Source organism: Equus asinus, chromosome 20 (assembly GCF_041296235.1).
Source record: "Equus asinus isolate D_3611 breed Donkey chromosome 20, EquAss-T2T_v2, whole genome shotgun sequence".
Classification (NCBI taxonomy): domain Eukaryota; kingdom Metazoa; phylum Chordata; class Mammalia; order Perissodactyla; family Equidae; genus Equus; species Equus asinus.
This window is the reverse complement of record NC_091809.1, coordinates 80,170,929-80,183,730: the sequence shown is the minus strand read 5'-3', so window position 1 is coordinate 80,183,730 and position 12,802 is coordinate 80,170,929. Positions and strand designations below refer to the sequence as shown.

The window sequence follows — 12,802 nt, the reverse complement described above, 5'->3', positions numbered from 1 at the left end:
TTGCAAACATCCTGAAACAAAGCTGTCAATGCCATTTGCTTAGAAACGCCAGCATTTCTCCCAACAGTTTGTTACAGAACAGTATAGCTAACTGATCTGCAGTGCAATCAACCTACCACTAAGAAGCGTCTAGTCCCGTCCCCCCCCCGCCCCCCGGCAATAATACCATATCAAATGCTTAGTGTCGGTCTCTACTCTTGGACATCCTTCAGTGGCCAGATCAGCTCTGGTGAGAGGAAGTCTGTACTGTAGAGGCCGTGCATAGCCTCCATCCCTGCCATCATGGCCACCTTTTTCATGACTCCATTGAGCAAGCAATGGGGAAAGACGCTGACTGACGTCTACAGGTTGGATCATTGTGCCCATTTATTTTTTGAGAGCCTCTTCTAGAATGGATGCCCTCTGGTGGGCATTCATAAGAAACACAAATATTTTCAGCCTTCCAAGAGGTCCAGCTACATGCCAACTCCCCAGGCCTTCTTGTCACCAGTCTTTCACTCTTGTACTTTCCAAGTCTTTAGCCAATCAGGAAAGGGACTGGGCCTGCAGTACCTAGGGATCCGCCTTCCAGGACACTGAGCACAGCAGAAAAGAGAAGAGAATGTTTGGGGAGGGGGGTGGGGAAGGACAGGGAAAATAAGTAGAGAATTAAAAAAAAAAGTTACTCTAGGAGAATTATGTAGACCTGAAAACTGGCAGAGTGCTATAAACTAGGGTGTCTCCATGAGGGCAATCTCAAAGGTTTTACTCTTTGTGTTTTTCCTTTGGATTATAATGACGGTTATATTTAGCATTCCATTTTAAGTTTTCCTCCTGTGACTCTATAATTTTCTTTAGTAAATCTCAACAGTTCTGAAAAGTCTTATATGCCCCCACAAATGAACAGATATAGTATTTTGAACATTATGTATATGCCTTACTATTTTGCCTTTTCTGTTAGGAAAAAGTAAGGGAAGAGATAGTATATTGGATAGGCAACCAAGAATGTCCACTTGATTTCTGTATTTCTAATTTACATCTTTTTGGATACGTCTTTTTTTCATAGCCTTGTAAGCCTCACCATCTTAAGTCCTTTTTGAAGTAAAGATGTAATTAAATTGCATTGAATTAAAGGAGCATTCTCCTCCCCAATAATTTTAAGCCCTCTATAAATGTAATTTTAATTGCTGCATAACATGGCATTATATACATGTACCATAACTAATGTGACTGATTTCCAATTGTTTTGCTATTTTAAGTGGGATAAAAAGTCATACGTTATTGGAGCCAGCCCTGTGGCCAAGTGGTTAAGTTCATGCACTCCACTTTGGCAGCCCAGGGTTTCATGGGTTTGGATCCTGGGCGCGGACATGGCACCACTCATCAGGCCATGCTGGGGTGCCGCCCCACATAGCACAACCAGAAGGAGCTACAACTAGAATATACAACCATGTACCACAGGGCTTTGTGGAGGGAAAGAAGAAAAAAAGAAGATTGGCAACAGATATTAGCTCAGGTGCCAATTTTCAAAAAACAAAAAAAAAAAGAAAAAAGTAGTATGTTATCTTAAGTGTATTATGGATTGGAAGTTGGGGGTAGATATTGGAATTGCCTTTGTTTAATAAAATAGTTTGGTAAATTGCTTAGGAAGAGTCAGCTCCTAAAGGACACAGGCTAGAGCCAAAGCAACGAAAGAGCTAAACTGAAACATCGTCTTCTCCTGGCAAATGACAAGAACACAAGAGGGCTGGTGGAAACTTGGCATGCCTCTAAAGCTTCAGTTTGGAACTGGCACACTGTCACTTCCACACATACTCCATTGGCCAGATTAAGTCATGAGGCCAACCCCCATCAGTGGAGTGGGAAAGATTATTCCCAACTACAGAGAAGCATGGCAAGAACAGAGGGGGAAGAAAGAATAGGAACAAATACAATCTACCAATGAAAAGCCCTAGCGATGGGAGTTACTGACACACTTTTAAGAATAGATATGTCCAATATTCAATTTGAAGTTATTTTCACTTGTGTTGTAAATTCCCTCCCGTTAATTAGCCTGTATTTTCCAGTCTGCTATGTGAGAAATAGCTCACGGGAATGTTATTTGCAAAAATTAAGAAAAAGATCTGAGCATTAAATCTGGGTGAGATTTTGTATACCAGAAACAACAGGTTCCAGATAGCTACATGATCCCTATGCTGAATGAATCCAGCAGGAGCAGAAACCCAGAGCTGACCACAGAGGACAGGCCCTCTGGGAATGTGCAGAAATATCGGGGACGACACTGACCTTTCCATAATTCAAGAAACTGAAATTTTAAGCAATCCTATTTAGATCTCAAGGAGCTGTCTCCTTGAAATCTAATCTCCTAAGTGTAATTATTGATCAAAAGGTATGAACTTTTTTTCCATGCCCTTGATAATGTTGAATTGCTTCGTGATAAAAAGTTCAAATAGACATTCGAGATTTTTCCACTTTAAATTGCCAGCCACATTAAATACCAAAAAAGGAAAATAGAACAAGCTTTGAAAATAAGAAAAAATATACAAGCAGATGCGGTTACTGAATTATAATGCTTGTTGAAAAATGACTATGTTCTGAGCAATTTTATGTTTAAGTTTGAAACTCCCTGAGTCAGCATTAATTCCTTAAAGCTTAACAGTTAAATGGACCTTCAGTCCCGGGGAACCCAGGATGGCTGCTCACCCTACTAGGCAGGGAAGGGGGTCACCTTTCCCAGACATGGACTTGGAGAAGGATAAATGTCTACATGTGTCCTCCTTAGAGTTACAGAATGTCTTAGGTTGTGAAGCAGAACCTGAAACAGGATCTCCTGTGTAAGCGGTTTATTGAGGATGTGCCCTCAGGCAAGGGGAGTCAGGGAAGCAGGCTAGAGCAGAGGAGGAATCCTAACCAAGATTGTGGTGTCAGATGAAGACTGGCTTCAGCCGGATCCCACAAGGAGCTCTGGAACCGAGTTGGTTCCTCCTTGTAGTAAGGGGTCAGTCTTCCGTACCTCCACACAAGCAAGATGGCAATTTTTTTTCTAGAGCAGGTCTCAAAATTAGAGTGCATCAGGATCACAGGAAGGACTTGTTAAAACAGACTGCCAGGCCAACCCCCAGAGTTTCTGATTCAGTAGGTCTGAGGTGGAGGCCAGAGAATTTGTATTACTAACAAGTTCTCAGGTGTTGCTGATGCTGCTGGTCCAGGGACCACACCTTGAGGACCACTGCTCTAGAGAAGGTGACAGCTGTGAGGCTCTAGCAGCCAACACTCACAGCACCTGGGAGAGGAGATCTGAGCAGCATCTAGTAAAGGTACTAACCTGGCATATTCCTCATGAAGCACACACCAGGGTTAGAGGATTGGACCACAAGCTGAAGCTGGGTAGGCTACATTTTTAGGTCAGACTATCTAGATTCATGATATCCTGTTCTTTTCCTGTTGTCATCCTGCATCCCCAGCCAAAGCATTGTTGAACTATTCCAGTTCATCTCAGCCTTGCCATCGGACTTTGACGGAAGGGTCTGGCAGGTACATGAGGCCTTAAACAGGGAGCAGCCGCACCTCACTAGGCAAGCACAGTGGAGTCAGGTGCAATGACTGGAAAGTCCTCAAGGGGGAGATAAATATCTGGGGGCAAGCCTCGGTAGACCACCTCGGAAGCTGTTTGATGTTTGTTTTTGAAATTAAAGGAAGATGGCGTTTCAAGGCAACTTTTAATTTCGTAAGCCCCAACAGAGCCCATAACACACAGCCCCTGCCCCCGGGGATCACCACCAGGTGAAGAGGAAAGTATAGAAGTAATCGGAGTGAGCAAATGAAAATGCCTTCTCATTATGGCTTTTATAGTCCACCTGGTACCCCTGGGCCATAATGTCCATCTTCACACAGTCCAGGAGGTCCTTGACGTCCGGAGCCGCCTTCCAAGGCCCGAACTTGATGACCGACCTCTTGTCCGCCTCCAGGACGCGGAGGGCATCCGCGCAAAATGAGGCGTTCTCTTCTGTGGGTACCACGCACACCAGCACTCCGGAGCTGCGCGCCGCCACAGCCTCGGCCCGCGCCAGGCGCACCATGAGCTCCAGGTTCTCGCTGTAGCCTGGCACCCGCAGCAAGAACTGCTTCCGAGCCACCTGCTCACCGAAGATCTGTGGCGTGTCCTCCAGGAGCTTGACCAAAGGCTTGATTTCATAGAACTGAGCTTCACGGTACACCTCGAAGATGTGCTGCGTGGGCAGCTGCCCGCTGCGCAGGTAGTCCAGGATGGGTCCGAAATAGGTGCCGGGGCGATCGATGAAGAAGCGGCCCTCCGCATCTATGCAGGCCTTGGCTGAGCTGGAGAACATCTCTGCCAGCTTTGAACCTGGGAGTTTTCTCAGGGTGCCCACGGTGGTGGTGTAGAACTCGCCCCCCACGTTCAGCTCTACGACGGGAGATAGCTGAGGGCACAAGAGGCAGAGTGAATCAACAGTGCCACCTCCAGGGAGCTCATGACCTTTTCATCCAAAGAACAACCCAGCACGGAATCTAGGGGAGGCGTGATGACTGGCTTCAGCTATTGGAGGGCCCATCTTAGCAAGGGGGTTATATTTATGCTGTAGAGCTCCAGAGTGTGCGCATTTTAAGGAAAAAAAGATTTCAGTTTGATATAAGAATACCCATTCAAGCATTTTAACGGTCTTGTTTAAGTCACAGAATATTAGTAGAGGGGGCTGCTGTGGAAGCAATTCTCAGCAAGAATACTCCCAAACTCCAAACTCTGTGGCCTTTGGCAAGGCTTTTCCCCTCCCTGGGCTTCAGTTTCCTCATTTATAAAAAGGGTATATGGAGGTGTTGTGAAGTCAGAATTTCCCAATAGTGGGATGCTCAGATCTAAGATCTAAGATACAGCTTAAAAAAAAAAAAGGGTGCAAACCTTTCTCAACCTTTCAGAAAGGCTAAATTCATTCAGGAAGCATTTCTTGGCTACTTACCGTGTGTCAACATCCTGTGCTGGAAGTTGGGGATACAAATTCTTATTTCATAGAGATCAGAAGTTCTGATTAGCAATTGGCATGACTTTGATTAATTAACAAATGGAATTTGTTTGATGGATGTTTTTCAAAATATGGGCCTATGGGGATTAAATAACAGGAATATCCTTGGTGGTGAAAAGGCCAATAACACCAGATACAATGGATATAAAACTGCCTCATAAACTGTAAAGTGCGGTGCCAATGTAAGTTAGGTGTAGCTGTTCAACAGAATTTTTAGAGGCCTCTTCTCTATGCTGGACCTTGGGCTGAGCACCAAGGATGTGGGTGACACCCATGTGGTGCCTGCCTGCAGAGGCCCACAGGCCAGTGTGGGGAGGGACGTGGAAACAGACCGAGAGTTGGGCTGCAGTCACTAAGTACTGCCAAAAATACCAGCAGACCATCTAGCGATCATTACATATGAGCTGAGACCCCAGATGTTATCCTTAGAAACCAGCTTCCTAGACAATTTTCACTATTTAAAATTCACTCATTCAATAAAATGTGTATGTGCCTACTTTGTGCCAGGTCCCTGGTGCACAGTGAGGAACAAGCAGGACACAGTCCCTCCTCTCACAGTCTAGCACTTGTGCAAAGCTCTGTACATACAGTCTCTAACTCAATCCTCACAGCAATCCTTTTGAAGAATGCATTAAATCCCCATTTTACAGATGAAGAAACTAAGGCTTAAGGAGCTGAAGTTGCCCCAGATTGACCAGCTATTAAGTGATGGTATCAGTATTTGAACTCAGGTGCAATTTACCCCGAAGCTTGCCCTCTGAGTCATCACATAAATTAGTTTTCAATCTTCAAATACCTCCATTCTTCATTCCCTTAGTTACTCATTAATTCAACCAAATGTAGAGGGGCCTATTTCATTCAAGCCGCCTCCTAAGCAGACGAATAGGACACAGTCTTTGCCCTCCAGGAGCTCACAGGGGAGAGAAGGAAACAGATGGCTGCAAGATGTAGGTGCTGAGAGGGAAAACTCAAAGGAAGAGGGGTCGGCTCTTTTGTGGATGTGCTGGAGGTTGCCAGAGAAGGTTTCCTAGGGGGTGTGATAGCTGCAGCAGCAGCAAAGATCTATGCAGTGTTAGAGAGAAGGCTGCATTTTCAACCTGGAGACTTTATCAAAGGTCATTGCAGGGCCAGGGCTCAGGACTACCCTTCAGTCTGATTTAGGTGTGACCTCATTCTCAGCTTGTCTGTGGGCTCTACCTCTAAGATTAAAGTACTGGAATGAACAGAGCCAAAGGCAGCCAGACTGCTGGGGAGAACTGAGTTGCCATGGCAACAGCTCCTACCAGGGGATAGTTTTACAGGCTGGAGTGAAGAAGGGAGACAAGAGGATGCATTCTGACAGCAGCCAAACAATACAGCCAGGAGAAAAATAATCCCAGAACCTATGATTCCCTCTCTCTCCCACAAACCTCAAAGCCCCTTTGCAGGGCTGTTTGGTTAACCCCAAGGTGGCCCTGTAAAGCAGGCAGTTAAATGCAAAGCTGCAGACTTTAATCCTTGAATGGATCGATGTGCTCTCATCACTCCTGTACCACTGAGAGCTCACAGGCGCTCTTAATCTCCCCACATTACAGGTGAGGAAAGCTCAGAAAGAAGGGACACATAACTCAGAAGTGATGAAGTTGGAGCTGGGATCAAACCCATATCAGTCTGACTCCAGCACAGCATGGGTGCCCTACCCCTCTCAACGTCCAGTCCCACTGCGCCAGTAATTAGCGATGTGTCTGGGGCAGCTCACTTCCTTCTCTGGGCCTAAGCTTAGTCATCTATGAAATAGGGAGGCAAAATGGACAAAGAGAACTCTAAGTTTCTCCAGCTCTGAAAGCCTAATGAATCCAGGCACTTCAAGTGCCATTTCTGAAGCTCATTTCCAGATACTTACCAAAATAGCTTCCAGCCCTGACATCCTCAACCCCATTTCTTTATCAAATAAGACCTTGGCCCTGTTCCCAAGCTTCTTAACTCTGTCCCGCTTTTCCCCCCCCTCCTTTTTTCCCAAAACTCCCAATCTCTTTGGGAATCAGACCTCCTACAGCATCCATGAATACTACACTATGTATTTCTAGTAGATAAAGACTTCTCTTCTACCCCTCTTCCGAACCACCTGCCCTTCCTGGTGGCCCCTCTTCCCCAGCTTTTCTACCAGTCACCCTGCCAAAGCATTCCTGGATGGGAAAGCCTGTCCCACACCCTGTGTGCATAGGTTGGGGAAACGTGGTCTCTAGGAGCACCTGCAGGGTGCCAGGCCAGTGCTGGCCACGAAGACACAAGGATGAATCAGACAGGCCAGCTCTCACCCAGTTCCAGTCTAAAGGGTTCCTACACATCTGCAACTCCCATGCCAAACATTCATACCTTTCTTTTGGTCACCTTTAGTCGGGTCAATGGAGAGACATCTCCATTCATATGTCCTCTAGGCCCCTAAAGATCTCTCCCCACTCCAGAACCCTGACCTTTTCCTTTGTTCCCTATCTCAGTCGTCTGAGCCAGAAACCCAGGCTGTAATCTTGCATTCTACTCCTGTCCTCAACCTCCCCCAACCCAGGTCATCAATCACCAAGTCCTGGCAATTCTAAATGCCTGGTTAGTTCCGTGGCTCCCTGCCCCCTTGAGTGCCCTCCCCCAATCCTATCTTTACACTGAAACCAGAGCAGTTTTTCTGAAGTGCAAATCTGATCTGGTCACTCCCTGCATTAAACACTTCAGTGACCCTACATTTCCTTCCAGATAAACTCTAGACTCCTTAACAAGGTTTACAAGGCCCTTTGCAACCCTAGCAATCAACTACCAGAAGCCTGCCTCCCATTCCCCCACCCCCACCATCTAGGTCAGGCTGGGCCCCCATGCCTCCAGGACTTCACTCACTTACCGCCCCACTCCCTTCACTTTGCCCACTCATCCTTCCAGTTAATTCCTCCAGGAATGTTTCTGGATGGGTTGTCTCCTCGTGATCCCAGAGGGCCCTGTGCTTCCACTGTCATGGTGGTTACCTCTCTTGTAATTCTGTTTGTTCATCTGTATCCCCCATTAGACTGTGAGGTTCCTAAGGGAAAACTATCCCTGATTCATCTCTATGTCACCAGTACCTACTACAGGGCTTAGCACAGCAAGGATGCTCAATAAGGTTCTGTTGAATCAGCTGGAGCTTACCCACAACACTGATTTACAGGAGTGCCTGGTATTCTGATGAGGGCCAGTCTTGCTCTACTTGGCATCAGGCACCCTCTTGGCTCCCTCCTTGCCCAGTAATGCCTTCAGACATTTATTGAGCACCTAGGGCAGCCCTGCCTCTGAGCAGGCGACTCTGTCAATTGCCAGCAACAATGACGTTATCATTGTCCTATTGGAAAGAGCCACAGTCCCGCACTACTGGATCTGCTTTCCTTTCCTACAAGTCTTCAGGATAGCACCTAGCCAGGAGAGGTTAGAATGTTCTGCTCCTAGAGTGCTCTGAGCCTTTGCCTGGTCCTCCCCTCAAACTCCTTTCACCCAAGCCCTGGGAGTGGGCAGGCGGATTCAGGACCCAACCAGAGGGCTGGGGCAGGCAGGAAAGGGTAGGGGTTTGCGGCGTGAGGGAATGATACTCCGGCCAGCCTTTAGTTGGGGCTGCCTCTCCCACCGCCAGGAGACAGGGTGGGGGCAGAGGAGGGGGAGGGACGGCGGAAGAGCGGACAGGACAGGGGACCAAGCGAGGAAGCACAAAGAGGACAGCTAAAACAAAGACCGAGAAGAGAGGAAGGAGACAAACAAAGGCAGCCAAGCAGGAAAGAGGCCAAAGAGGAGAGGCTGCACTGAGCCGGACTGGAGATGGTGGCGCGGAAGGAGAGAGATCAAAACGGCAGGAACAGCCAAAGAGAAAGAGAGAGCCCGGCCAGAGGCGGAGACTGCGCGCCAGACGCAGGGAGTCAGAGCAGGGCAAGGAGCGGACAAGGGACCCTTGAAGGAGGGAGAGGCGCGGGGGCCGGGGTGGGCCCCCGTGCGTCCCGGGCTGTGCACTCACCCCCGGCGGGCCCGCAGGGGACACGGCCCTGGCTGGCCGCACAGAGCGGGGCGCCGCGGTCAGGTTCATCGTCTGGTCCCACAGGCAGCTGGCACTGTGCAGCCCGTCGCCGCTGACGCGTCCCGCCCAAGCCCGCCACATGCAGGTACTTGGGGCGGGCGGAAGTGCACCTAGCTCCCCGCCCCGGGGTGGGGCGGCTGGGCCCAGGGTGTGGTTAGAGCCCGGACTGGCCTGGAGTCGGCGGGCTTGCGGTGAGACCCTAGGCTAGTCCGTGCTCCCTTCTCGCCCCGGAGTTCCCCGACAGCCAAATGGGGGAGGGAACAGACACTGATGACAAGAGTTTCTACTGGCTACAGTCCTGAAAGTGAAGGATCAGCAACACCTATTTTACAGATGAGAAGAGTGAGGATCCAGGAGACAGCAGATGTGGACTATTTATACAGCTCCGATCAGCTGTTAAAAGTGCAAAGCATGACCAGTGATGAAAAGCGCTCGATGCCTGTTGTGTGGGTTATTTTGCTTGTTAAAACATAACCCTAGGGGCTGGCCCCGTGGCCGAGTGGTTAAGTTCGCGCGCTCCGCTGCAGGCGGCCCAGTGTTTCGTTAGCCCGAATCCTGGGCGCGGACATGGCACTGCTCATCAGACCACGCTGAGGCAGCGTCCCACATGCCACAACTAGAAGAACCCACAACGAGGAATACACAACTATGTACCGGGGGGCTTTGGGGAGAAAAAGGAAAAAATAAAATCTTTAAAAAAAAATAATAATAACCCTAAAGAGGGTGAGCATAACTCTCCATTCCCAAACTACCGGCTGTGCTTAGTGACTTTCTTCCAAAGAGGACAGTATGGAAAGGGGGGGAAAGAAGAACAACTTCATGGTGGAGAAACTGACGCTCTTCTTCAGCCAGGTGATCAAGGTCAACATCAAGAGTCATAAAATCATGATGATAGTGTGTACCCTTGATGTGATGTGATGAAAATGGTGCTTTACCTCCGTGTTCTTCCTCCCCATGTCCCATAACCCCAGTCTAATCTTGAGGAAAACATCAAATTCCAGTAGGGGGCATCCTACAATATACCTGACCAGTAAACTGTCAACGTCATCAAAAACACGGAAAATCTGAGAAACTCTCACAGCCAAGAGTAGCTTAAAGGGACATGACAACTGAATGCAATTTAATGTGGGATCCTGGAACAGGAAGTGGACATTAGGTGAAAACTAAGGAAATATGAATAAGCTGTTGACTTTAGTTAATAATTGGGTATCAATATTGATTCATTAATTGTAACAAATGTACCATACTAATGTGATGTGATAAGAATAAGAGACACTGAGGGTGGTGTATGTGGCAACTCTGTACTATTTTCTCAATTTCTCTGTAAATCTAGAACTGTTCTGAAGAATAAAATCTAAAAAAACTGACAACACAACTGCCATGGAAAATACTATGGAGGTTAGTAAAAAAATTAAAAATAGAACTACTGTATGATCCAGCAATTCCACTTCTGCATGTATATCCAAAAGAATTAAAAGCAGGATCTCAAAGATGTATTTGCAGATCCATTTTCATAGTAGCATTATTCACAATAGCCAAGGGGTGGAAGCAACCCAAATGTCCATCAATGGATGAATGGATAAACAAAATGTGATATATACGTACAATGAAATATTATTCAGCCTTAAAAAGGAAGGAAATCCTGTCACATGTTATATTATGGATGAACCATAAGGACATTATGTTAAATGAAATAAGCCTGTAACAAAAAGATGAGTACTGTATGATTCCGCTTATATGAGGTATCTGAAGTAGTCAATAGAAACAGAAAGTAGAATGGTGGTTACCAGGGGAAGAGAGGAATTGTTTAATGGATACAGAGTTTCAGTTTTGCAAGGTGAAAAAGATCTAGAGGTCTGTTTTACAACAATGTGAATATATTTAACATTACTGAACTGTACACTCAAGAATGGTTAAAATGTAAATTAATGTGGTTTTTACCACAATAAAAAAAAAAGATGACTCTTGGTCATAAACTAATGGTTCAGAAACTTGGGAAAAAATAATAATAATGAATCAGTATCTGGTGAAAAAAGATAAAGCTTTGGAGTGAGATAACTGGGAATGGAGCCCCGGACCTGCCATTTACCGGCTGTGTGACCATCATCACTTCCCCTCTCTGAACCCAAAGTGCCTCTTTTGTAAAATACATGCGAGTACTTACTTCACTGGATTTTTGTGAGAATTAAATTAAGTGACATAATCTGTTGTGTTTCCCAAACTTTTCTGTTGCTAAGACTCACCTAAAGCTCTTGTTAAACCATTCTGGGCCCCAACTTCACGATACCAAAACCAAATCGCCAAGGAAGCACCTAGGAATCCGTACATTTAACAAGCATCTTGTCATCATGGAAATTTGGGAGACACTAGAGTGATGCATTTATGGGCCTTTCCTAGCGTGGGCTCAGTGACCGTCAGTGCCCCCAGACTCCCTGGCACTAGCCATCCAGCATCACTCCATCCAGCCATGGCTACCTGTCCAATCCCTTCTTCTCCCTCCTTCGAAGTTGGTTGTGGGTTGTCACTTCATTTATTCAACCATGCGTTCCTGATACCGACCTTGGCTAAGGGTTGGGGGCTGGGGACACAGGTGCCAGAGACGTGTCTCTGTCCTAAAGATATGAGCAAAATAACTTTAATGAAAGAGTACATGAGCATAGGAAAACATACTGGGCCTCTGTTTCCAGTAATGTGGAAGACTAGATAGTCTCAAAACCTCCTGCTACAAAGCATCTCAAAACTGAGATGGAAAATATTGAATATTGATGTGTATATCTTTATGTTTGAGCTGGCAAGAAAGTCAAGGAAATGCTCTGAGGTGCTCTGAGGTGATTCGGCACTGACTCCAGGGCCTTCCCTGAGGTCATCTCCAACCCTGAGTGACCTAGAACTTTTATTTTAAGGAGAGAGAGAGAGAGTAGGAGACAAAGTCTGGGCCACTCACAACGTCGTAGGATGTCAGAACAGAGACTATAAAAGTATAAATGATAAAAAATCCGCTACTGAAAGGCGAATGCTGTGGAAACTTACCCGTCTCATTCCTTGGTTCTGGGTTGAGAAAAGTCTCCCCTGAGAATTTTTGGCTACAGGCTAGAGCTCAGATAGATCTGGGGCCCAAATACTTTTCTCATGGTCAACAATAACAACAACAACCAGGGATTTAATTTAAAATGGACTTAGGTTGGCAGTGCCCCCAGATGCCTGACAAAGAAAATGAAAACCCTTCCTGGAGGAAAGCACATGGTCAAACCAACCCTCAGGGAATCCACACAGATATCGGGCTGACAAATGCAAGCTCACGATCAAAAGTCACAAACCACAAAAGGAAACAAGGTACTGTGAGCAAGAGTCAACAGAAACTGGTCCACCAGTGCCTCAGATATTGCGATTCTTGGACACAGAATATAAAACAAGTGTTTAGGGCCGGCCCCGTGGCCAAGTGGTGAAGTTCATGCATTCTGCTTCTGTGGCCCAGAGTTTCGGTGGTTCGAATCCTGAGCACAGACATGGCACTGCTTGCCAGGACATGCTGAGGTGGCATCCCACATAGCACAATCAGAGGCACTCACAACTAGAATATACAACTATGTACTGGGGGGCTTTGGGGAGAAGAAAAAAAAAAGATTGGCAACAGTTGTTAGCTCAGGTGCCAATCTTTGAAAAATAAAACCAAAAACCCCACAAGTGCTTAAATAAATATAAGGGTTCATTTAAAACAGGAATG

The 12,802-nt window shown here is 46.6% G+C and overlaps 1 protein-coding gene across 1 annotated transcript; it reads right to left on the bottom strand.

The window, feature by feature from the left end:
* Nucleotides 1-2,438: 2,438 nt before the first annotated feature.
* Nucleotides 2,439-9,329, bottom strand: KCTD14 (potassium channel tetramerization domain containing 14). Its single transcript, XM_014859666.3, has 2 exons — nt 9,019-9,329; nt 2,439-4,421 (listed from the first exon to the last, which is right to left on the bottom strand). Exons 1-2 carry the CDS (start codon nt 9,157-9,159, stop codon nt 3,753-3,755), a joined length of 810 nt encoding a protein of 269 aa, XP_014715152.1. The 5' UTR covers nt 9,160-9,329; the 3' UTR covers nt 2,439-3,752.
* Between the last annotated feature and the right edge of the window lie 3,473 nt (nt 9,330-12,802).

What these genes read in the sequence shown, in the direction of transcription:
- KCTD14 (XM_014859666.3), bottom strand. Translation starts at nt 9,159, where the DNA reads ATGTGGCGGGCTTGGGCGGGACGCGTCAGCGGCGACGGGCTGCACAGT. An exon ending in CCCCTGCGGGCCCGCCGGGG is followed by an intron (nt 4,422 to 9,018) that starts GTGAGTGCACAG and finishes TTGTGCCCTCAG; the next exon opens with CTATCTCCCGTCGTAGAGCT.